At 51.6% G+C, this 24,183-nt stretch overlaps 1 protein-coding gene across 3 annotated transcripts; it reads right to left on the reverse strand.

The window, feature by feature from the left end:
• Positions 1-1,860: 1,860 nt before the first annotated feature.
• Positions 1,861-24,086, reverse strand: RAE1 (ribonucleic acid export 1). 3 transcript variants are annotated; one of them, XM_047068781.1, is made up of 13 exons: positions 23,937-24,086; positions 23,465-23,499; positions 21,648-21,744; positions 20,979-21,083; positions 18,869-18,961; positions 13,271-13,357; positions 12,437-12,523; positions 12,246-12,317; positions 11,157-11,264; positions 7,480-7,586; positions 7,323-7,398; positions 6,569-6,763; positions 1,861-2,947 (listed from the first exon to the last, which is right to left on the reverse strand). In XM_047068781.1, the coding sequence occupies exons 3-13, from the start codon at positions 21,735-21,737 to the stop codon at positions 2,861-2,863; spliced, it is 1,107 nt and encodes a 368-aa protein (XP_046924737.1). In that variant the 5' UTR covers positions 21,738-21,744; positions 23,465-23,499; positions 23,937-24,086; the 3' UTR covers positions 1,861-2,860. The 3 variants fall into 3 exon arrangements, with proteins under 3 accessions (XP_046924737.1, XP_046924736.1, XP_046924739.1); XM_047068780.1 differs by lacking the exon at positions 23,465-23,499; XM_047068783.1 differs by lacking the exons at positions 23,465-23,499; positions 23,937-24,086 and adding an exon at positions 22,390-23,438.
• Between the last annotated feature and the right edge of the window lie 97 nt (positions 24,087-24,183).

Below are 24,183 nucleotides of genomic sequence, written 5' to 3' on the forward strand. Positions count from 1 at the left end.
GAACATACGGAATAACGTCCCCTTGAGAGAATTTTCCAGAGCAGTACCTCGTCCCTTGAAGATGGCTTTACGTGGTACGTTTTACTTTCTGTCGTATTATTTCATGGCTCGTTTTTACTGCTTTATTTTCATTGTGTTAGTTTTTATGGTTACCTCGGGCAAAAGAGAATCGTTTTCCATAGACTTCCTTTCTTTCTTGAAATCGATGGCGGTGGCTAATTTTTTTGCAAGGCAACCATGTTTTTCAAAAGCGGATCAACTGAAAGAAGTGAACAACAGTGAAAGCGGTGACCAGAGCAGCGTGCGCCTGGGACACTGCGTGACAACCGACCCCTTCCCACACGACCAGGCACTCGAGGAGCTTCTCGCTTGGCAGAACCCCCTGCTCCACAAGAGCAGCCGAGACGCGATGTCGTAAGCAGGGGGTTCACCTTGACCTACCAAATCCCACCCACGGCGTCCGCTCGTCCAGGCGCATGACAGACGAAGCCACCCCGAACACGGGCTGGGCAGGCAGGGGGCAGGAGACCCCCTTGGCTGCAGAGGGCTCTGAGGAGGCTCCCGGACGCAGGACACAAAGCAGGCCACGTTTTGCAGGCTGCTCCCGGCGTCTGTGCCCCCAGGACGCGGCGTCAGACCAACCGCAGCAGAAGCAGGGAGGGGTGTGGCCACCCTGTGCCTGCAGGACCCCACCTCGGACCCCCGGCCCCTCTCGTGCAAGGTCTCGCCACCAGGCCGCGTCCGCGGCTCCCGCCAAGCGCGGGGTCACACGCAGAGAGGAGAAAGGCCCAGCGAGACCAGAGGGGAACATACGTGAAAGCAACGTGCCACCTTTGGAATCTACGTGGCGGGTCCGCCTCATGGGGAAGCTGTCACCTCCGTTTGGGACCTTGTGACGATCCAATGCCGGAAAACGTTAAGTGAGCGAGACGACTGGTCCTCTCCACGAGGCCTACTCTCTCCTCGCTCAACGAAACGGGGACCTCTGGCTCGAACCGCGTGTGCGCAGCGGCCTGACACTGGTTAGAAGAGTCACGATCACACGCGTGGCTTTCTGGACTAGAAGATGCCTGCAAATCTCTTCCGCGTACCTACCGCATGCAACGCACAGCTCGGGCGCCTGCAGCGATGACGTCTAAGGTGCGGAGTTTCTCAAATACTCCGTGTGCCTTTTAGGAACCGTGAAAGCAAGCATCTTAAGTCCAGTGATTCAACAACTATTTCCTGGTGCATCAGCGAACCCCAAGCAGGCTTTAAGGCTCTAGGTTCTGGGCCCCGGCCCCGTCTGCCAGGGTTCACATCTCTGTGGGCGCCAGGGAGCCGCCCTCACTCCTGGTTCCACCACCCCACAGTAATTTCGGTAAATGGACCTTGATAACAACGTTTTAAGTTGGCCAGTGACTAAAACTACCTAGCCCCTTGGTCACGTGACAAGGCCCAGTCTTGGAAAAGAACGCTCTTCGAAGCTCACGACTCGGGCCGTTTCGAGGTCCTTTTCAAGCATCGCCAGTCACGGACATACAGAGAATGAAGAAACTCCGGGTAAACGAACACTGATAAATCTTGTCCACCTGCCGTGAGGGTCAGCCACCGAGATAACCAAGCCGGACTCGGCAGAGCGGGCTACTTGCTGTCTCCCCCCACGGGCACAGATCATAAAGCCGCACGGCTGATTCGTGCAGCAGGGAGAGAAGGGAGGTGGAAACGATTAACTTGAAGATTCAGACTTTTTCCCCCCGTGCACCTGCCTTTCTCCCTCAAAAAACGCATCTTTCAATGCAAAGAGAGCTGAAGAGTTAAAGGGCCTGAATTTGCTTGGGATCTGACTACCAAAGAATTCAAACCATTGAGTGCAGGCGATCTCTTTCAGTAGAAAACTTTATTTTCATTGCTTTTTACGAGTAGGCAAACAAGTCTTACAATATTAGGAAAGCCAGATTTCCAAACTCAGCAAGCCAGTTTACATCCCAGTCCCAGACAGTAAAGCGTAAGATGCATTTGGGATCGCAGGGTAGGAACACAACAACGGACTCAAAGGTCAAATGTCAAAGTCGAATTTCATTTCAGATACTTACCAACCAAGAATTTTCAAGTACGAGAAATAAATAAAATAAAAATTAAAAAGCCACGCCTGAAAAGAAAACAGTTACTGGGCGTGAGTTCAGAGCATGTCTCATGCAGGGGGCTCGCTCCTGACTTGAGGGCCACACAAACATCACCGGCTTGGGTCTGCACACGGAACAGGCCCCGTCCCAGCCACCAGGACGTCCGCCCGCAGAGCCAAACGACACCGGGGACGTGGGAGACGGAACGAAAGAAGCCGGTGCTTGGAGAAGCAGCGGCCGGCCCCCCGCGCACGGCTCAGGATTCCCGCCCTCCTCAGCAAGACCGCTGCTCCCCCAACGGCGTCTCACATCACAAATCAAAACCCATGATCATGCTGGGCAGGACAACCATGTGAGAGCTTAGGGGGCAGGCCAGGGGAGAGAGAGACAAAGGGAGCTTAGGAGGCAATCTTCAAAATATTTTATTACAAAATACAGTACAGCGTCCGTAGAATGTTCCCCAATGTTCTCTAATACAGACGTGGCTGAACGAAGCGCTGAAAAATGCCTGGCAGTCGCCCACAGGAAGCTGACTTCTCTAATGACTTCAGTCCCCTCAGGGCCACAGCACAGACCTGTGACAGGCAGTCGCCGTGGCCGGCTGGGCTCCCGACTGCTGAACAATGATCGTTTTCTCCAGGGGTTGAAATCCACATCCATGGCTGACAACCTACCAAAAACTGGGACCCAAATTCGTACAAAGACGAGGCAGAGTGAGAGAGAACGACTCCCGACGGCCCAGAAGTCTCCGGCCGCTACTTCTTATTCCTGGGTTTTAGTTCTTCGGCTGCGTTACGCAGGAAGATGTAATTTTTCTTTTGGGGATTATAAAATTCATGTCCCTAAAGGGAAAAAGACACAACAAGCTTATTATGAAAAAGCAAAAGTTAGCATTTTGTGGGCACTCGGCACACGCCAGGTCCTGTGCTTTGTGCATCAAACAGAATCTCTCTGGGGGAACAAAACAGGTTTCTGGCGAGAAAGAAAAGGCAAACCAACGTTAAGCAGAAACCGGTTTCGGAGGAAAGGTTAAGGGCGTGGAGGAAGTCTGTCTTCGGTGTCCCCCTCGGACGGACCATCTTTTATGGATTTTCGGCACGGAGACTCTTCAGCCCACCCCCACTTCAAGGCCCGGAGGGCCGCCCACGGGAGGAGCAGAGCCTCCCAGGAGGACGGGGGAGCACTGGCCTGGACCTGAGGCCTTGAAGCAGAGCGGACGTCTGCTCTGAGGCTTCCCGGGCACGAGGGCAGGGTCCGGGACAAGCCTCCCCACGCAGACCCATAGAGAAGCGGAGGCACGCACGGCCGTCAGTGCGTCTGCTCGTGCCCGTGCTGAGGTGGAAGGAGATCGGTATGACTCTGGGGGAGCCAGAAAAATCTGGACCAGGCTGGACTCTGAAGGGCTGGGAAGGGCAGACAGGGGGGCTTTAAACATTATCCCACAGGGAAAAGGAACAGCAGCCACCAAAGTCATAAGTGGCATTAAGAGTGATACGGGGGGGCTCCCGGGTGGCTCGGTCGGTTAAGCGTCGGACTCTTGGTTTGGGCTCAGGTCGTGATCTCACAGTTCGTGAGTTCGAGCCCCACATCGGGCTCTGTACTGACAGGGCGGAGCCTGCCTGGGATTCTGTCTCCCTCTCTCTCTGCCCCTCCCCTGCTTGCTTGCGCTCTCTCAAAAATAAACCAAAAACAAAAAAAAAGAGGGAGAGACACATGACAGACCCGTTTCAGGGAGATGATGGGGGTGGGGCAAGGCAGAAAGGCAGCACTCCAGGGACCAGAAGCGTGGGAACAGGGAGGTGGGAAGGGACACTGACTGCCCTCTGCCTCCCCCGTGACGACAGGTTTTTGCTCATCCCTGGGCAGATGTGCCGAGGTGGGTCTAGAAGCTTTGCTCAGTGGTGACCATACGTTCTCATCGTAACACGCAAGGTGCAGCTCTTCTGGACAGGTACACTCGGGCAGCAAGCGGAGAGTATTAATCGTAAGCGATCACGGTCGCATCCCGGAGACAACGATCCTTAGACCAGAACAGGGTGAAATTCCCAAAGCAACTCCTTCCAAACGAGAACGAGGATATAAGCAGCGGGCGCCACGAGCTGGCGCAACCTGTTCGGACAAACTCATCCTGAGCGGCTTTCACGGCAATGAACTTTCTCACTTCCTTCCATTACCAACGTTTCCAAGCCCGCGACACACGGAGCCCCGCAGAGAAATCGAGGCCTCAGGCCACCACCTGGCTCAGGCAGAACCAGAAGTGCACACTTTGCAAAACTGAGTGTGTGGCTCCCCGGGTGGATGGACAGACACGCGGGGCACAGTCGTGCCACGGGCTGCTACACAGTGAAAAGGATGGACCAGGGATACGCTCCACGCCATGCGTGAATTCCACAATCATCACACTGAGTGAAAGATGCCAGGCAAAAAAAAGCGTGTGGTGTAGGACTCCTTTTTTTTTTTTTTTATAACTGTTTATTTACTTTCAAGATAAGAGACTGTGTGAGTGGGGGAGGGGCAGACAGGAAGACGTCGAATCCGAAGCAGGCTCCAGGCTCCCAGCTGGTCAGCACAGAGCCCGACGTGGGACTCGAACCCACAGACCATGAGATCCTGACCTGAGCTGAAGTCGGACGCTTAACCCAGTGAGCCACACAGGGGCCCCTCTAGGACTCCTTTTACATAAAGCTCTAGAAACTGCAAACTCATCTACAAAGACAGAAAGCAGATCACCGGTTATGTGTGGGGAGAACGATTCCAGCAATACACACGGAAACTTCTGGGGGTGATAAAAGCACTCTCTCGACTGGGGTGAAGGCTTCACGGGCATATATACGGATGCTGAAACTGATCACTCCGCACGACGACGACTGCATTGCAGGGACACGTCAGTACAGCTGCCTGACGAAAACCAAAGGGCGGCTGCACGGCCCGCATCAGCAAACGCTCAGCCACAGGGGGCACATCTGTAGAGGCCGGGGCAGGCATCGAAAATAACGTGCTGAAGGGCGCCTGGGTGACTCAGTCGGTTAAGTGTCCGACTCTTCATTTCAGCTCAGGTCACGATCTCATGGTTTGTGGGATCAAGCCCTGCGTCGGGCTCCGTGCTGACAGTGCAGTGCCTGCTCAGGATTCTCTCTCCCCCTCTTTCTCTGCCCCTACCCCGCTCATGCTCTCCCCCCTCAAAATAAATTAAGCTTAAAAAAAAAATTAAAAGTTACAAGAAAAAATAACAACGTGCTGAACAGGCAGGGCGGCCACAGGCAGAGCGGCCAGAGACAGTGACTTCCGGCTCTTCTGAGAAAAAGAGAGAATCGAAGCTGAGACCGAGACCTATGCCCCAAGAGAGCGGATGGTGACTGACACAGAGGTTGGACACGGGAGAGGCAGCAAGCCTGGAGGATAAAGGATGCGTGGGTGGGAGTCAGCAGGACTCTCCTCCCAAAGTGAAGGTACCCTAGGGCACCAGGTACACACATCCTGTAGGGACCATGATACCGGAAGAGCTCAGGAATCAAGTCAGAAACCGAAGGGTCACTGGTTTACGGTGGAGAACCCCGAGCAGAACCAGTCAGGCTGAGAGCTGACCAGGAGGGGCAGCATCCCAGAGGTGGCCAAAACAACAGAAGCTAGCAGGCGTTAACTTCTTCCGACAGGTCTATCGGTCAAGGGAAACACGGCTCCTGCGCGAGCTCTGGCACGGCCCCAGGCTGGAGGACAAAGGAGCTGGCGGGGAGGGAGAGAAGGCGCTGGGGGGAGAAGGGAATGGAGTGGCTTGAGGGAGTCCTGTGCCTGTCTGCGGTGGCAGGAGGGCAGAAGGAGACGGGCCAGAAGACAGACACGTGCCGATGGGAGGGAAGACACGGTGGAGAGGCTGCTGGGGGAGGGGACGAGAGAGACAAGGGTCGAACAATCCAGGAGAACCAGCAGCCGAGAAGCAAGCACGTGGGCTGGCCGAGAGACAGCAGACATCAGCCAGTGGCCCGGAACTCAAGCACCCGAGTCAGGTCCCTTCGCCACTACGCCGGGACGCCTCAAAGATGCAGCCACGATCCAGTCAGCCCCTAAACCCTCTCCCCAGATAATACACAAAAAAGCCACGCCTCCAGCCAAAGCTCGGTGACCTGGCCCCGCGGCCCCTGCCCCCTGCATGACCACTTCCTCTCTGGCCACCGCCCCAACCATCACTGAAGGACGTGCGGCTTCCAGCTCCCCTCTGCTTCTGGGCTCACGATGACCAGACCCTGCCCAGGGGCAGGGTCCCAGGGAAAGGCTCTACAGGTATGACTTCACGGGGTCTGCACACCTGGTGAGGAGAGCCTGCCATTTCCCTTGGAGGTGACGTGATGGTGACCTGCCAAGGTCACCAGCGAGTCCAGAGAAGAGTCACAGCTCGACCCGGGCCTTCCGCCTCCAGCCTGGCGTTGTCACCCGAGAGAGCCCAGGGCAGGACTGGGAATCCTCACCTTTGACCAGTCGTAGCTGGAAGCATAGGCAAATATGTTCCCATTGTGATTGAAGCAGCAGGCCGATATGGGCTGATCTAACTGTTCCGAAGTTTTTAGCTTCGTTCTGGCATCTTTGTCCCAAAAGCTGAATCTGCCATCGGATCCCACAGTGGCAAGGGTGCCGTGAACAGGATGGAATGCGATCCCGTTTACCTGAAGGGATTGACACGCACAGTGAGAAGCGGACGACAGAGGAGAAAGCACGTCTCTACCAGGACGTGCTTCCTGCTGCACGTACGAAACAAAACGTACAGACTGTCACTTTGTGACAGCCGGCTGCCCGCTGATCACGGAAGAAACTAGCCATGCTTCCAGAATCAACTGCCAGCCCAGAACTGAGTCACGCCTCTTGTTAGGGACACAAGTCAGCAAAAATCAACACGTATGCGGCTACTGACACTGCGGAGAGGACCCCACAGGAATGCCTTTTTCTTTCTCAGCAAACAGCAATTTCTGAGTTTTAGCTAAGCGAATCACCTGCCTACCAGCACCCAAAAGGAGGTGGATGGCCCCGAGAGCCCGAAGCGAGAGCCCGAAGCTTGCACCCGAAGCAGCAGGCGGAGACCAAAGACAGTGTGTGTCATAAAAACAGAAACCCGGGCCCTGCAGCATAAGTCATCTATCTCTGCCTGTGACCCCTAATGACTCAGCCACCCACCTCCAAGTCTAGTTTCTAGACAGGTTCTCAAGGTTAAAGTTTCTAAAAACATACCGCGTAGATGTCCTGAGGAGCTGAGGTATTGGTTCCGTTCGAGCGGTGACATTTGAAGGTGAAGTTGTCTTTGGCACTGAAAAGCAAAGGCCCAACTGAGTTTTCCTTTCTGAAAGCGTCTCCAGTGAAAATTCACAAGCTAATTGAGCCCACTTACGGATTTGGGGGATTGATGTAGTGAATAGCAACCCTCCCCTCGATACTTCCCAGAGCGAAACCAGTCGGCTTGTTCTGTTTATCTTTGAAAATAGCCACGCATCGATGCTACCGTTTGGAGACAGAAAAAGAGAACGTTATCACAATGTAAAAGACAAGATTTCGTAACTAAGCAAAAATAAGTAATTTTCACCGTTTTTGGGTTTCAGAAGAACCAGAAACATATTATACAAATATGACACAGAGGTGACTGCTCGTCCTCCAGTAAACATCACTGTCCACCTTTTGGGAAACCACTTGTACTTGGCCACGTGACTTTGCGGATAAACCGCAGACGGCATGCTTCCGTCCGGTGCCGCTCGGCCTCTGGCGCCACAAAGGCCTGTCACTCCCGCGGTTCGCGTGACCCCCAGAGCCCCACCACATCCTACCCCGCTGCCACCCATCGTGGGGCGGGGGGCGCACTCGTGTCTCCGACCCACGGCCCACCACCAGTGGGCTCCCTGCGGCAACTCACCCAATGCTTCTGAATCCGCTTCCCCAGGCAGAAGAGGGAAACGGCGTCTGCCCGGCAACCACAGGGAAAACCAGGGCCGAGTGGGACAGGGGACGTGACCAGCACTTTCTAACTGTGACCACACTATGCAGGAGCAACACACCGCACCTGTCTAATGCTGGGTCTGGGGACCAAAGGAGGGTCTCCTGGACTCTACAGAAGACCCCATCAAAGAGCCCGGGACCCAGCCCCCGTGGCACAGGACCAGGGCCCGGGTCTTCGTGCCTCCTTCTATGCTTTCATCTACCTTGAGAGAAGAGCATGCCGGCGAGTGGGGGTGGTGGGGAGGAGGCGGGGAGACAGAGAGAGAGAGAGAGAGAAAGAGGGAGAGAGAATCCCAAGCGGGCTCCGCGCCGTCAACACAGAGTCTGACGCGGGGTTCTATCTCACCGACGGTGAGATCGTGACCTGCACCGACATCAAGAGTCGGACGCTTAACCGCCTCAGCCAATCAGGCACCCCGTCACTTCCTCCTTCTAGATGTGACAACCTGGCCTACCCCCGAGAACCACCCACCTGCCCCAAACTGGACATTTCATCTTCCTAGAGGGGCTGGGGAGGCATGAGGGCAGCATCAGAGCCTGGGACAAAGCCATAGAAGAATGATGGTAAAGAGCAGTTTCTGTTGTTGTAACACTTATTAGAGCGCACAAATTTCCTAAGTAAACAGAAAAGCACATGCTAGTTCTATTTCTGTACCGTTTGCCTTTTTTTGAACAGAAAGCCCATTACTTCTGCGAGTAGAAAAAAAATTAATATAAAGAGACAAAATCTGTAAGTTCTTAGAGGTCAGCAGGAACCATGGCTCGTCAAGCTGTGCCTCCCATGCTCAGCACAGAGCCCAGGAACTGCACACCTCTAGGGGGCACCATCTACAAGAACACAACCACACAGCAGCCCTATGCAAAGGCTGATGGCGTGCCTCAACAAATGAAAGGCCAAGGTGCCTAGAAGCAGGAAGTCAAGTCAGATCAGACTAGGTTTTGTCTGGGAATCTGGGATTTATCCAAAGGGAAATGAGAAGTCACTGCTGGCTTTTCGGCAGAGGTGTGGCAAAGTCAGACGTGCCACTAGAAGAAAGAGCCCCCCCAACCCACGCGTGGAGAGCAGATCAAAGGAGGGCACAGACAGAACCTCTTACAGTCATTCGAGGAGATTTGGATTAGATGTGGTGGGAGGGAAGGAACAAAATGAACAGATTCTAAAACACCTGCAGAAGTGAACCTGGGGATCAGGGGGACAGGCGGAAAGGAGGGGGAGCAGATCAAGGATGCCTTTCCGATTCGCAGCATTGACAACAGCAGGTGGGTCTCATGAGATGCAGAGCACCTGGGGAGGAACACGCTGGGGGTGGGGGGGCGGGAGCAGGTGAAGATCGTTGTTTTGCTCAGCAAACATCTACAGAAGCCTTCTACCCACCAGACCGGGCTGTAGCTGGGAACGAAGCAGCAACAAAGAGAAATCTCTGCTCTTACTGAGTTTACTTTCTAGTGGGCAACACAGAACGAATCACATGAAACACATCACGCGTTTATCTCTAAGGTACATACACACACGCACACACGCAGTTTGGGGGAAAACGGCCAGGGAGAAGCCTGAGGAGGGGTAACACCCAAATAAAGATCTGCAGAAAGTCGTCCCGGGTTTGGTGACGGATACTGTTGGGCGGAGACGTCGGGAGACACGTCAAGGAGCCGTCAGACTGGGGGTGTCCTGCAGGCATCCCGGAGGCGAGGTCTGTGGGGGGTCTGAGTCCCCAGCCCACAAGGTTTACCAAAATGACAGCAGGGACGGGAGAGGAGGTCCTGCTTCAGGAGAGGAGGCAGCGCGGCCAAGGGCAGACACCCGGGGAACCCGAGACGCAGCAAGCAGCAGTGAGGAAGACGAAGCAGCAACCGCGAGGCAGGTGGTAAGAGGCTGGCGTCGCGGAGAACAGGGACAGGGCGTTTGAGAACATGTAGGGACAGTGCTGAATGCTGCTGGGCTGACAGAAGAGGACGGCTGGTCAGCGCCCACCGGAATCACTGACGAGGAAGCCCTCGGTGGCCAGCCAAAAGCCGTTTCAGAGGAGTCACGGAGGCAGAAGTCTCAAGGGAGTCGGGTGAGAAGTGAGTGGGAGGTAAGGAAACCAAGAAAGCGCAGGTGAGATGCTTAACTGCAGAGGAAAAAGGGGTCCGGGTGGGACCAAAGGATGTGGGCCAAGAGTGTTTTCTCGGGTGAAGAAGACTAGGGCACATGTCAGGGCCGGTTGTGACATCAGGAGGGGGTGGGAGTCCAGACAACCCCCGCCCCCGGAGGAGATGGGGACCACCAGCACGAGGCTCCACAGACCCCCTCCACACGATGGGCCTTCCCAAGGGGCACACGTCCCCTGACTGGCGGGAGAAAGCGGGGGCAAGGTGCAGGCGCAGGTAGCCTTCTAGATTCGGCGGGAGGAAGAGAAGCTCCCCACCGCTGGTCTGTATGCCGAGTAGGAGCCGAATGGATGTGCGGAGACAGAGGTAGGGGAGGGAGAGCCTAGGAGTTTCGAGTGAAGAAAACCTAAGAGTCTGTGGCAGGTGAGCTGACGAGAAAAACCCGGCAACTGGGCGGGATGAAGGCACAGCGGAGGCTGGGAGCTACGCCCACGATGGGCCCAGTCCGCGGGGGTATGCGATCTGACTCCGCGGCATCCAGCTGTCCGGGGCGCGTCTGGAGAGGACAGAGAAGTCCGGCTTGTCCGGGGACGGACAGCAGTTACGCACTAAATACTTGCTTATATCCTCAACTTCACCCCCTTTGAAACTACTTGCCGGGGCGCCTGCGTGGCTCAGTTGGTTAGGCATCCGACTCTTCATCTCGGCTCAGGTCACGAGCTCATGATCTGGGAGTTCAAGCCCTGCATCGGGGTCCGTGTTGACAGCTCCTGCTTGGGATTCTCTCTCTCCCTCTCTCTGCCCCTCCCCTGCTCACGCTCACTTTCTGCCCAAAGAAATAAACTTTAAGAACTTTAAATAAACAAACTTTTTAAAAAAAGAAAATGCTTACAGGTGTCTGGAAGCACAGTTGTATCCCCATCGTGCGCAGTGAAGTGCGTGTGACACAGGCTCATTAAGTATGTGCGTCCTGGTCACGTGACTCACCTGATGTTTCAGCGGGGATTCTATCCTCCTGAATTCGGAGGGCTGATTCTCTAACTGGTAGACGATCAGTCCCCTCTCTGCAGTCGCCACCACGGCCATAGGGTAGATCTAGGGAACGGAGGAGGCAGCGGCGTGCTTAAAATGAAGGACTGTGGCTTTTTTACACAAAACTATTAGATCAAAATTCTTTCAGAGTCACAAAAATAAGTCTGAATTTTTTTTAATTTAAAAAAGACCACTGGTATCAACATGTTTCATGAAAATCTACAGAAACCGTATCTGCAAGTAGAACGTCCATTTTTAAAAGGCTCGTTTTTTAAAACTATAAAATACAATCATTTGAAAAGTACACTGAGGAAGAGAGGAGAAATCAAAGTCACCTACACCATCCCTTCAGATGACAGCTGTTGTCACTATCACAGTGTGTTTACTCCGGTGTTTCTTTGAGCATTACGCACATATAGGCGTGTACGTATGTTCCTGCATAATCCAGATCCTTCACTCGAGGTGTGTGTTCCGAGAACGCTACTGGTGACTGTGCAATATTCCCTCAGACAAACACAGCACCAGGTTCGTTTAATCTCCCCGGTCCTGTTGGCCCATTAGGTCACATCCAAGGTTTCATCGTGTTACACAAAACAAAACCCATCTGCGTCGTTTTTCTCACAATAAATTCCTAAAAGTGCGATTACTGGTAGTTCGCACAAAACTTTAAGACTTATAACCAGATGGACAGAGAAAGTTCTTCGGTTTCTCTTCCACTCACGGTCCCCAAAGATCCGGTGCCACACCACAAAGTTGTTGCCAGTTTTTCTACAGCAACCAAAAAATGTTATAGACTGATGGCACGTGGCTTCCTGCGTATGTTCAAAACACAAGTGGCAAAAAAAACCCCGGCAGCAGGATTCAGTAATTTTGGAACAAATCCAGCACAAAAATCTCCTGATTCAAGACGACAGGAGGTCTGAACTACATCCTCTGGGAACTTATTAAAATTCGAGGGATTTTTACATTATCCTCTAATCGCAAGACGTCATCAAGTTTTGTATTTCTCTTAAAAGGATACCTATTAAGTCGGAAATTCCTTACCACATCGGCGCAGTAACATCTTTCAGGGAGTTGCAAAACCATCATGGGATTTGATGATCGTGTATCCCAAAACTAGAAGGAAAAAAAAAAAAAGCCAGTAACTGACCATTCAGAGCTCTAGTGCAAACAGCATGAGAAGTAAATGTCCATCCTGGTCAGGCCATGCAGTCCCCTCAGTGGCATAATCATACCTTCAAAGTCTTATCCCAGCTGCCAGTCATCACACAGCTGTAGTTTGGAGCTTTGATCCAATGGATGGTCTTAACAGGAGCGTCGTGCTTTCAAAACAAAATCAGAACAGATCAAGATGAATGTAACCATGTGCCGAATGGCCTCAGTTCTGGAAACTCAAAGAGAAGGAATGAACTTAAATATCAAGGTCGTACCAGACAAACACCAAAGGATATCCGAGCCCTTCCCAATGACCGTGACATCCAATTTACCCCGAGAACTTATATCTACTCACCATCCTGACAAATGTCAGTTTTATTTTCCCCCTAATTAGCGAGCACGTGAGAGTAAAAGCAAGCCCCTTCCCAGGGAGGCGTTCAGAAATGACGAGTAGGGACTCCACCACTTTTGTTTATGGTAAGGTGGTACGAATCAAGAAATCAAGGAGATGCTTCTGGCACAGTCACACAGCCCCGTGATCTCGGAGTATGCGATGCCTTTCTGAAAACGTTTCCACGTCAAGGGGCCCTTCTCAAACAGGTCAGACCCTCTGGTTCTTGGCCCTCTTGCCTCCGTTACTCCTGCCTTAGCAGTCTTTCCACAAGAGCGTGCCTGCTGTCCCCGAGCAGGCTAACAGCTCCACGGGCGCGTGCAAGCGTCCTTCTTACTCGCTGCCGTGTCTCTACCCCTATGGAAAGTGCCTGGGATACAGCAGGCATTCAATAAATACTTGTCGAACGAACGAGTATCCAAATACAGCTGGGAAAAGGCAAGCCGCACGTGGGTGTCGGAATGTCAGATACGTGAATGTTGAGGCCCACAGGCACCAGCCTTTTGTGGACGGCGTTTGTTACCTGTGCAATCTGTATTGCTTGATTACTGTTGAGGTCCCACATTTTGGCAGTTTTATCACATGATGCTGTAAATACTTTGCTCCCATCCTAAAAGAAAGTGGAGAAAATTTGTCATTGGAAAAAAATAAAATTTCTATCTGTATATTAAGTTGATCATATTGAGGCAGCTTTCATTTTGCAATTTTTAAAAAATTTTTTAAATGTTTATTTTTGAGAGAGGGAAAGAGAAAGAGCACAAGTGGGGAGGGGCAGAGAGAGAGGGAGACACAGAATCCGAAGCGGGCTCCAGGCGCTAAGCAATCAGCACAGAGCCTGACGTGGGGCTTGAACTCACGGACCGCGAGATCGTGACCTGAGTTGAAGTCGGAGGCTTAACCGACTGGGCCACCAGGTGCCCCTGCGATTTTTATTTTTCTAATTATCTGGGGGCTAGTATATCATAAACTACGCTGTCATACCCAAAACGTGTTTTAGCTTCATTTCTTTATTACTGATTTATTTTTCTAAGAAATACCACATAAACAGGATGAAAACCATTCAAATAGCTCTTGAAGTCATACAGGGAAGATGAGGTCTCCCACCCCTGACCTGGCTCCTTCCTTATGGGCAACTCACTACCCTCTGGGAGTAGTTTTTGGGTATCCTCCACCTGTGTGTATTACCAGGGGACGTTTATACATTTTTTCTTGTTTTGATTAATTTTAAGCTGTTTTTTTTTTAAATGAATTTCAAGCCCTCACAAAAGTTGCAGGAATAAAACCATGAACATTCGTAAACGCTTCACCTAAAATCACCAACGGTAAACACATTTACGGTATCTATGTAGACACAAATATATATCCATAATCATTACACATTTGTTCACCTATGTATCCAATAACATTCTGAAGTGCACACCCTAAGACTACACTAATTTTTATTCTTTAAACTTCTTTAATGTTTATTTATTTATGAGAGAGTGAGAGTGAGCACATGTTGGGGGGGGGGCGCAGACAGAGAAGGAGACACAGAATCCAAAGTGGGTTCCAAGCTCTGAGTTGTCAGCACAGAGCCCGACACGGGGTTCGAAGTCACGAACCGTGAGATCCTGACCTGAGCCAAAGTTGGCACGTTTAACTGACTGAGCCACCCAGGTGCCCTTACGCTAATTTGCAAAAATCACTGGTCCTATGTAAACTATAGAACAGCTTAAAAAATTAGCAATCATGGTGTGGTGATTTTAAAAATATTCAAATACAGGGATGCCTGGGTGGCCTAGTCGGTTAAGTGTCTGACTTCGGCTCAGCTCAGGATCTCACGGTTCGGGACTTCGAACCCCGTGTCGGGCTCTGTGCTGACAGCTCAGAGCCTGGAACCCACTTCAGATTCTGTGTCTCCCTCTCTCTCTACCTTTCCCCAACTCACACTCTGTGCCTCTCTCTCTCTCAAAAATAAACAAACGTTTAAAAAAATTCAAATACAGAACTCATAAATTAGGTCAAATACGAAGAAGCACAAGATAAGTTTTAAAAAGTATTAAATGGAAAGTTCTAGACCAGCGGTTGGCAAATTTTTTTCTTTAAAAAAAAATTTTTTTTTATGTTTTTATTTTACTTTTAAGAGAGAGAGAGAGCCACACAGTGAGAGCAGGAGAGGGGCGGAGAGCGAGGGAGACACAGAATCCGAACGGGCTCCGGGCTCTGTCAGCACAGAGCCCGACGTGGGGCTTGAACTCACAGACTGCAAGATCATGACCTGAGCTGAAGTCGGACGCCCAACTGACTGAGCCACCCAGGCGCCCCACAAATTTCTTTCTTAAAGGGCCATTTATTTAGTGAATTTTCGTCTTTATAGGTCTCCGTTCCAACTCCTGAAGTGTTACACTTGAAGGCAGCCATACACACTATGTACATGAGGGAGTTTGGCTGTGTTCCAATAAACTTTATTCCCAAAAATAGGCAACGGGCCACAGTCTGCTGACCAGTGACCCAGATTATGTCATTTCTGGTTCCAAAGTTCCAAGATTTACTGCCATCCCTCCCCAGCAAAAGTTTCTTCCCATAGAAAGTCACCAGTTCTGCAACTGAAAGACAAGATACAACCTGCCTGTGTCAGTGACCTCGGAAGCCTCACTCTGTAAACCCTCACAAAGACACCGACGCATGCGATGGCCACCCCCAGACCGAGGGACGCGCCGGCCTCTCCATCGCACCGGCAACGCCCGTCCTACCAGCCGTGACCAGCACCATGACCAGCACCACATGGCAGCGGCACACGAGGGCCCAGTGGGCGCGCCGACCTCGAGGCTAATCTACCCGAAGGCGGGGCAGACGACAGCACTCGTGTTCCCGGCCCGGCCCTGTGTTCTCCACCCAGCTGCTCTCCACGCTGCTACGGCCACGGAGCGAAAATGTCCTCAGAGGGCAAAGAATCATCTTCACCAAGTTTGGTTTTTATGCCTCCACGGTCGCTCTGGCTCTTTCGTGCTTCCGTGCCGTTACGTATGCGGCTTCCTCTACCGGACGCTCTTCCCACGCTGGCCCATTTCCCTTCCTGTAGGCCTATGAGGGAGGCGGTCAAGCACATGGGCTCTGGAGCCAGGAAGGTCTGGGTCTGGGCCTAGACTCGGCCACTCACTATGTTCCCTCAGGCAAGCCTGTCGTCTAACACCGTGCCCGTCGCTTTACGTACGTGTGGTCTAGCTGTCACAAGTTCTGCCACCTGGAATTCTTACTTGTTTCTACAGGTCTGTCCTAAGAGACCAGAAATTCCATGAACACGGTATTTGCCTACCTGGCCTACTTTGTTTTCCACTCTATCCCCAGGGCTTTAGCTTACTAGAGGAGCCTGATAGTTATTTGCTGAATTAAATATGACCCGTCGTAATTATTATCACCTTCATTTTACAAACGAGGAAACAGATGGAGAGATCAGGTAACCTGCCAAACTGAAAACACTGAAGAGTAGAGCCCAAATTTGAACCGAGGCCTGGACTGGATGACACAACGCTCAAAAAACTAGAGGTCTGTGTGCAGTTCGTTTCTCTAACTCTTGTCTCTTCAGTGAAGCCTTCACGGCACCCTCCCCAAAATTTACAGTTGCTTTCTGTGTTCCCCACTACCCAGCACCAGCACACCTTCTCAGAACTCAGAACCCTTCGTTACGGTGCTCAATCCCTCCAGCAGATGACGCACAACTCGGGAGAAAGGAAATAAGCTGTTCTCGTTTTTATACATCCCGAAGCCGCTCAACACATCCTCTACCAGTTCATTTTACTTCTTCCCTACTTTATAAGAAACTTTACATTCTGATCCATCACCAAATCAGAAAAAAAGACAGGCAAAATAAATCAAGTATTTTAAATTTACTCAAGTTATTACTTTTCCACGTGCAAATTAAAAATAAGTTGTGGGGCCCCTGGGTGGCTCAGTGGGTTTAGTGTCAGACTCTTGATTTCAGTTCAGGTCACGATCTCACAGTTCATGAGTTCGAGCCCCACGTCAGGCTCTGTGCAGACACCGCACAGCCTGCCTGAGTTTTCGGGGTTTTTTTGGAGAGGAAGAGAGAGCATGTGCGTGAGCAGGGGAGGGGCGGAGAGGGGGACAGAGGATCCCAAGGGGGCTCTGAGCTGACAGGCCAACAGCAGAGAGACCAATGCGGGGCGTGAACTCATGAGGCTCAAACTCATGAAACTGTTAGATCATGACCTGAGCCACGCAACCGACTGAGCCACTCAGGTGCCACCCCCCCTTCCCTGGGATTCTGTTCTTCTCTGCCCCTCCCCTGCACATGTGCTCACTCTCTCTCTTTCTCTCTCTCAAAACAAACTTAAAAAAAAAAACAAGTTGTATCTGTAAAAAATGCATCTTTTCAAATTGTTTTCACAGATCTATTATCAGTCTCATACTAACCCAATCAGATATGTCAAGAAAACACCTTCAGATGACAAAAATGCTCAGAGAAGACCATCACAGTTAATGACGAAAACAGGAGCAACTCTGGCTCCTGAACCATCCCGAAATATTGACGAGTAGCAGACTCATTTCTTAGTTAGAAGCTAAGTAAGATCACGTCATTTAAAAATGACCACATAAAACAGGAGTAATTGAGAGTTTCTCATAGTTAAACATATACTCACCATACGACCCAGTAATCCATTATCTACCCAGGAGAAACGAAAACTTTTGTTCGTGGCAATTCCAGGACCCAAGTGTTTACAGCAGCCTGATTCCTGACCAAAATGGGCAACAACCCAAACGTCCTTCTCCTGGTGGCTGGGTGAGCAAACGATGACCTGGCCACGCAGTGGGCCAAACCACTGGCACGACCACCTGCACGGGGCTCAAAGGCACCACGCGGAGTGAAGGGGCACCGCGGGGCGGGGCTGTCTGCGCGACCCGGCACAGGGAGAGCCACGGGCACCAAAACCACACCAGTGGTTTCCAGGGGCTGGGATCGGAGGAGGACGTGCCCACATAAGGGCAGGGGGGGATTCTGGGGGCTGATGTTCCGTGTTTCGACCACAAGTGTCTGCAGCCTCAAAAACTGACAGAATTACACGCTAAAAAGGTTCCGTTTCATCGTCTGCAAATCATACCTAATGAATCTGACCGAACAAATGACACAGAAGGCATGGGAGGGGCCAGAAGGCCTAGCCTCCCCAGCACGGGGGTACATCTGTCTGCCCGTCAGTCAGGCCCCTGTTTTCTTGCCTCCGCTGGGCTCAGCCAACCGGGCCACAGCGGTGGCGGGAGAGAAAGGCTGAGCTGTCAGTGCCCCAGCCCCTCATCTCCCCAGGGGACCGGCCTCTCCACAGCTGCGGCCCGCCACACCCACCTTCCCTTCTCTGCTGGGCCTTGTGAAAGATCTCTCCATTTACTCTCCCCAATCCACAGCAGAAGCTCAGAGCCACATTAACTTGGACATATTTGTTTATATGACTGATATTCAAGATTCGGAAGGAAAAACAGAATTCTAAAACCCTAAAAAAGACTTCAAATGTCTGTTAATAGAAAAAGATTATTTTTTTTTCTCTAGCATTTATTTTCTGAGATACTACATTTCCAATTTTAAAACAACATAAATTTATGGCATAAAGGTAAAAAAGGTTTCCAGAAATTATTTAATCCTTTGCCCAAGGTAACGTGTCAATAAAATGATGAAGTTGTGTTTTTGTTTTTTTAATTTTTTAAAATGTTTATTTACCTCTGAAAGAGATAGACAGACACAGTGCGAACAGGGGAGGGGCAGAGAGAAAGGGAGACACAGAATCGGAAGCGGGCTCCGGGCTCCGAGCTGTCAGCACAGAGCCCAACGCGGGGCTCGAACTCACAGACCGCGAGATCATGAACTGAGCTGAAGTCGGACACTCAACCAACTGAGCCACCCAGGCACCCCTAAAATAATGAGGTTTTTATGCAAGAAAAGCTTTCAGATTAACTAAAGCTAACGTTAACGGACCCCCTTAGGAACATCAACGCATTCAGAAACTCAGAATTTCCAACAATGTGTACAGATACCCGCTATTTGTGGTTTGGGTTATATAAAAGTTGAAACACAAACTCTGGATTACACACGATTTTACGCTGCAGAAAACACGAAAACTTGAATGAGACTCACATCACTCCAGCAGACATCTAACACCGGCCCCGTGTGCATCTGCTGGGCTTTTGGGATCGTCTGTCCGCTATCTTGAACTTCCCAGCAGCGAACCTGTAGCGATACGACAAATGAACACAAACAGCAAGCCACGGCACACTGCACGCAGTAAACACCTGATAAGGAATGGGGGCAACTTACGCATACAGAAACGTCTCCTATCAACCTCATTAACTTTAACAACAAAGCAATTGAGGGGGGCCTGGGTAGCTTACTCGGTTAAGCATCTGACTGTCTATTTTGGCTCAGGTCACGATCTCATGGTTCGCAGGATCAAGCCCGGAGTCGGGCTCTGTGCTGACAGTGCAGAGCCTGCTTGGGATTCTCTCTCTCTGCCCCACCCCAGCTTGTGCTCTCTCAAAATAAACATTAAAAAAAAAAAAAAATGTTTGCTGTGCTGTCTTTCTATGCACACGTTGTCTTCAAGAAACTAGATTACAGGGGCGCCTGGGTGGCTCAGTCGGTTAAGCGTCCGACTTCAGCTCAGGTCACTATCTCGCGGTCCGTGAGTTCTAGCTCTGGGCTCTGGGCTGATGGCTCGGAGCCTGCTTCCGATTCTGTGTCTCCCTCTCTCTCTGCCCCTCCCCCGTTCATGCTCTGTCTCTCTCTGTCTCAAAAATAAAAATAAAACGTTACAAAAATATAAAAAAAAAAAAAAAAAAAGAAACTAGATTACAGAGTACCTTCACTCTCGTCAGCATTTTTCTCCCTTGCATCATTAGTTGCCATTACATGTTCTTCTGACGTTTTTTAGTAACTCATTTGAAGTCTTTCCAGAAACTACATGTAGAAACCAAACCTGCTCAGCCATGGCTACCTTCCTCCCCTTGCTGTTCTCCTCTCTTCATCCCCCTGCCGCCCCACTGCCTCCCTGCTGCCGAAAAATCTTTTCCAAAACTTTTAAAATGGCAATCCAGCATACAAACATACCACAGAATACCATTATTAGCGGACTAGCACGGAGACTTCTTAAAATGAGGCGGTATCAGGTAGCGGCCAGGAGTCTAGACCCTGGGCCATATTGCGAGGGTCGGCAGCCCCGCCTCGCCCCTCCCTTACATGTGGGCCCTGGGCCAGTTATTCTGCTCCTGAGCTCACGAGCTGCTTCATAAGACGGGGAGGACGGTGAAGAGACTGCTGGAGAGTCTGCAAGAGACAGCCTGGGGACGTTCCTCATGCCCCACAGGGGAATCACTAAGATGCAACGTACAAACTTAAGGATTTCTCACAGGTATGGCCGATTACCTTTCAGGAGCGCCGTAGCAATCTACACACTCAGCAGCGGTACATGTACGGTTTCGGCTTATCTTTGCCGGGACCAAGCGTCACGCTTTTCCGCTTTTAATTTTCGGTAACATGAGGGAGTCTATCACCTAAGTCTGAATTCATCTGCTCAGGAGTGTGGCCGGATGGCTCCAGTCCACACCAAGGGCCACCTGCACTCCTTCTGTGAAGTGCCTCTTCACGTCCTTTGCTTATTTTTCTACCAGGTTTTTATCTTTCTGTGTACTGTGATTTTTTGTGCCTTTCTTCTTGTACGCCACAGGCTAAGAGTGACACCTACGCACGATCTGTGCTTTGCCCAAAGTTACCTTAAGAACATTTCAGGATAAGAAAAGAAATTTATGTATACTACCACGGAAAACAGTCATTCTCAACGATACTACATTTGATCTGGGAATCCACGTCAAGTTACTGAACTAAGGTAGGAAATTTTTTTAAGGTCGTATGTATGTACGTACGTATGTATATGTACGTATGTAAAGTAATCTCCACACCCAACGCAGGGCTGGAGCTCACAACCCTGAGATCAAGAGACATGTGCTCCACTGACTGAGTCGGCCAGGCCCCCCCCAGAGGAGGAAGTTTTGAGTGATGCCTATGATCATGCTTTCTTAACAAAAATCAGGGTAACAAATGATGTCAGCGCACTCAGAAGGGTCACACCCTCTAACCGATTTCTTTCTTCATTCACTTCATTCACCTGGGAAAGAACGGAGCCAAAAGGAAACCTAACCCTGTCCATACAAAGAGAGAGGACTTCTAGAACATGCACGTAAGGAGCACTCACATCATTAGCCCACGATCCTGCAATAAGAAAGTTCCCGGGCAAGGTTGGTGGGCTAAAAGATAGACAACCAATGCTATCATCAGGAGACGATGTTACTTCAATATCCTGGGGGGAAAAAGTCAGCGTTACAAAGTATGCATCATTAATTTCATTCAAAATTGTTTTCTTTCTCACTAAGCACTCAGGGTAGACTTTCCTTGTGTTCAAGAACTAAATGAACTGGACCTCTCTTACTTTGATCCCAAAGGGGAAGCTACGGGAAGGACCAGCATAGATGGGAGGGACCAGACCCAGCACTCTCTATGAAATGCCCATCATGATATCTTCCAAGCGACGGCCCACTGGTTCACTGTGGCCTCAAAGTGCTTGATCAAAGTCATCGCCTGTCCCCACCCCAAAGGAAATTCTAACTCAACAGTCGTGGGCTGGGCCCTGGGAACCCACATTTTTAACAAGCACCGCGGTGACTTAAGAGATGGGGAAAGTTAGGGTGCCCGGGACACTCGTGCAGTGGACACAGCTGCCGTGCTCCCAAGTTGGAGAAAGTGGGCTAGACAGAGTTTCAGAGCTTTCGCCCCAAAGGGGGCTCCCACACTGCTTCAGTGTCTCTCACTCAGGGAGGCCCTGGTGCGTGATTTCCTCCAAGTGCCGTGAAGCTTTCCGAGGTACCTTCATGGGGTTGTGGTTATCTGTGCTTGTGCTGCCAAACATGCTGGTCCCACTGGTTCCGAAACCCGAGGTTGTTCCGAACAGACTCATTTTGGCCCTGAAAAGTAACGGAAAACGTTAAGGACGGGTCCTTTCTTCAGGAATCAAGATCACTGAGAGCTAACTTAAAGCTAATTCAGCCACAGAAGAAAAAGAAGACTCTAAATGAGTTTCTCTCTTCTCAAGACATCTAAACATGTGATAAGCAGGTACTTTTTAAAGATGAACTTTCTACTTTAGGACTGTTTTTGACTTACAGGGAATTGTCAAGACAGAGTTCCCACACACCGCCCAGCCAGCTTCCCCGTTTCCCTCGCACGTTTGCCACCGTTAGTAAACTAAGACACTACGGCCGAGTGCTTTTCAGTCACCAGCCAGAAAATAAATGCACCCATGTTTTACGTAGTTTGAGACGCTGCCCTTGGCACCAGGAACACAACAGTAAACCAGCAAAAGGCCCCACTCTCCAGGTCACCACTCAGTGGGCGTTTCCTGTCTTCTTACTAACTTCTACGCTGCTTTAGGTCAGCATCTCCGAACGAAGTCACTAAGACAAGCAACCAGTCCCGGCAAAGTTCAGCAACTTCTCCGTACAAGAAGTTTTAAACAGTACTCCATCGGGTCTGCTCAAGTACCCAAAGGTCTGGTATTACATCCTGGACAACACAGAATGGGGAGACCGCTAGGGATTCTGGAAAGGCACCTGGGCTTCCCGACTTCATGAAGCAAGTGGGCGCCCAGCGACTCGGTCAAAGCAACGGCTATGATCCCGTCGGCATCTGAGAACAACTGTGTGAGAGGACGTTAAATGTGAGCAGTGCCCGGGCAACGCCAGCTCACTGCCTGAGAACAAAGGAATAACAAGGCTTCTGCAGGCAGAGTCCAGGAACCAGTGGCTACACGGCTTGGGGCAGGTGACTTAGCCTCGATTTTCTCATCCCCGAAAACAGAGCCACGAATGCCCACTTCACAGAATCACAAAAAACAAGGGAGGCCACGCACACACACGCACGGCGCCTGAAAATTCTCCGTTCCTTCCCTCTCTGCAGCTCTCATGTTGGGAGAGAACGTTTCTGCCACGTGGAACCCGGGGAAGGAGCAGGGGTCACGCAAGCATTAACCAGGCTACGTGGACCGCGTGTCATACAGGACGCTGGGACCCCTCAAGTTCGGAGGACCCGCGTACAACTCAACCGCACCTCCCCGCCTGCGCCACCCGCTGCGTTCCAGCCAGGCTGGCTCTGCTGACGCCCTTCCTGCGCGTGGACACAGCAAGGTCCACCCGGCCGTGGAACGTTGCTGCTATCTGTTCCTTCCGCCTGGGGTGACTCACCCTCCCCCACCCTCCCGACGTCTCAGGCTGAATCTTCAGACCCCCAATTCAAAAGCCGTCTCCCGAGCACTTTTGGGGGGCGATGGAAACGTTCTAAAACTGGACTGTGGTGATGTTGACACAACCGTAGGCAACTTCCCAAACCCATCGAAAAGGTCCGCTTTAAAAGGGTTACAGTAGAAGGCTGCTAGACCCGTCTGTTGCCAAAAGGTCACCTCCTCAGAGGCGTCCCTGTTTTCCTCATCTGACATCTCCAACCTCGGACGACATCACCCTGTTTTCTGGACGGCACCTGTCAGGATCTGACACTGTTTGCAACCAGGCTCTTCCCCAAGAGAAGGTCAGCTCCGGGAGGACAGAGGGCTGTCTGGATTCTTCCCTGGCACACGCCTGACCCTCAGCACAGTGCCTTGGGCACGGCGGCTGGGACTGGACAGATACTTGCCTGGGGGACGCGCGTCTCCGTGTGTACAGCAAACACTTGGCAGAGAAGGCCGGAAACAAAGAGACAGATCAGTTTCAGACAGTGGTCAGTGCAACGAAGAGAGGTTAAGGCGGGAGAAGACTAAAGGGGATGGATGCCCTTCTACACTGGTCGGGGAAGGCTCCTCCGAGGAGGTAGCATGCATCTGATAAGCCAGACCTGTAACCGGGGAGGGCAGAGGCGACAGACGCTGCCATCAACTCCGCGACCCTTCCCAGTGCCTCAGTTTCCCCACAAGAAGGACGAGGGGGTTAGACCCGAGATGACTCCGAGGCCCCTTCCAGCTCTGGCGTCCCTCCCAGGGGCCGGTAACGAAGCCCGCTAACCGGCCGGCTCGCGCCCCGACACCTCGCTGCGGGGCTCACTCCGCCGGGGGACCCGGCCTCGGAGGCGCCATGGCCGCGGGGAGCGAGGGAGGCGGCACGGGGCCTACCTGAGTCGCGCCGCGGCGGGGGGGCAGATGGCGGGGAGCGGGAGGAACTCGGGGGCCTGCGAGCCCACCCGGGCGAGGAGGAGGCGAAGGCGAGGTGGCGCGAACAGAAAACCCAAAGGCCGAAACACCCTCACGCTGGTGGAGGAAACTGCCCCAATTACCGCGGAGCCACGGCGCCTGCGCCCCGGGGCCACTTCCTGTGTCGCCCGGAAGGCAGCGAAGAAAGAAAAAAAAAAAAAGCCTTCCC

This window comes from Lynx rufus, unplaced genomic scaffold, assembly GCF_022079265.1.
Source record: "Lynx rufus isolate CCGP_SWC_20201006 ecotype Redwood Valley unplaced genomic scaffold, mLynRuf1.p SCAF_8, whole genome shotgun sequence".
Taxonomy (NCBI): Eukaryota; Metazoa; Chordata; class Mammalia; order Carnivora; family Felidae; genus Lynx; species Lynx rufus.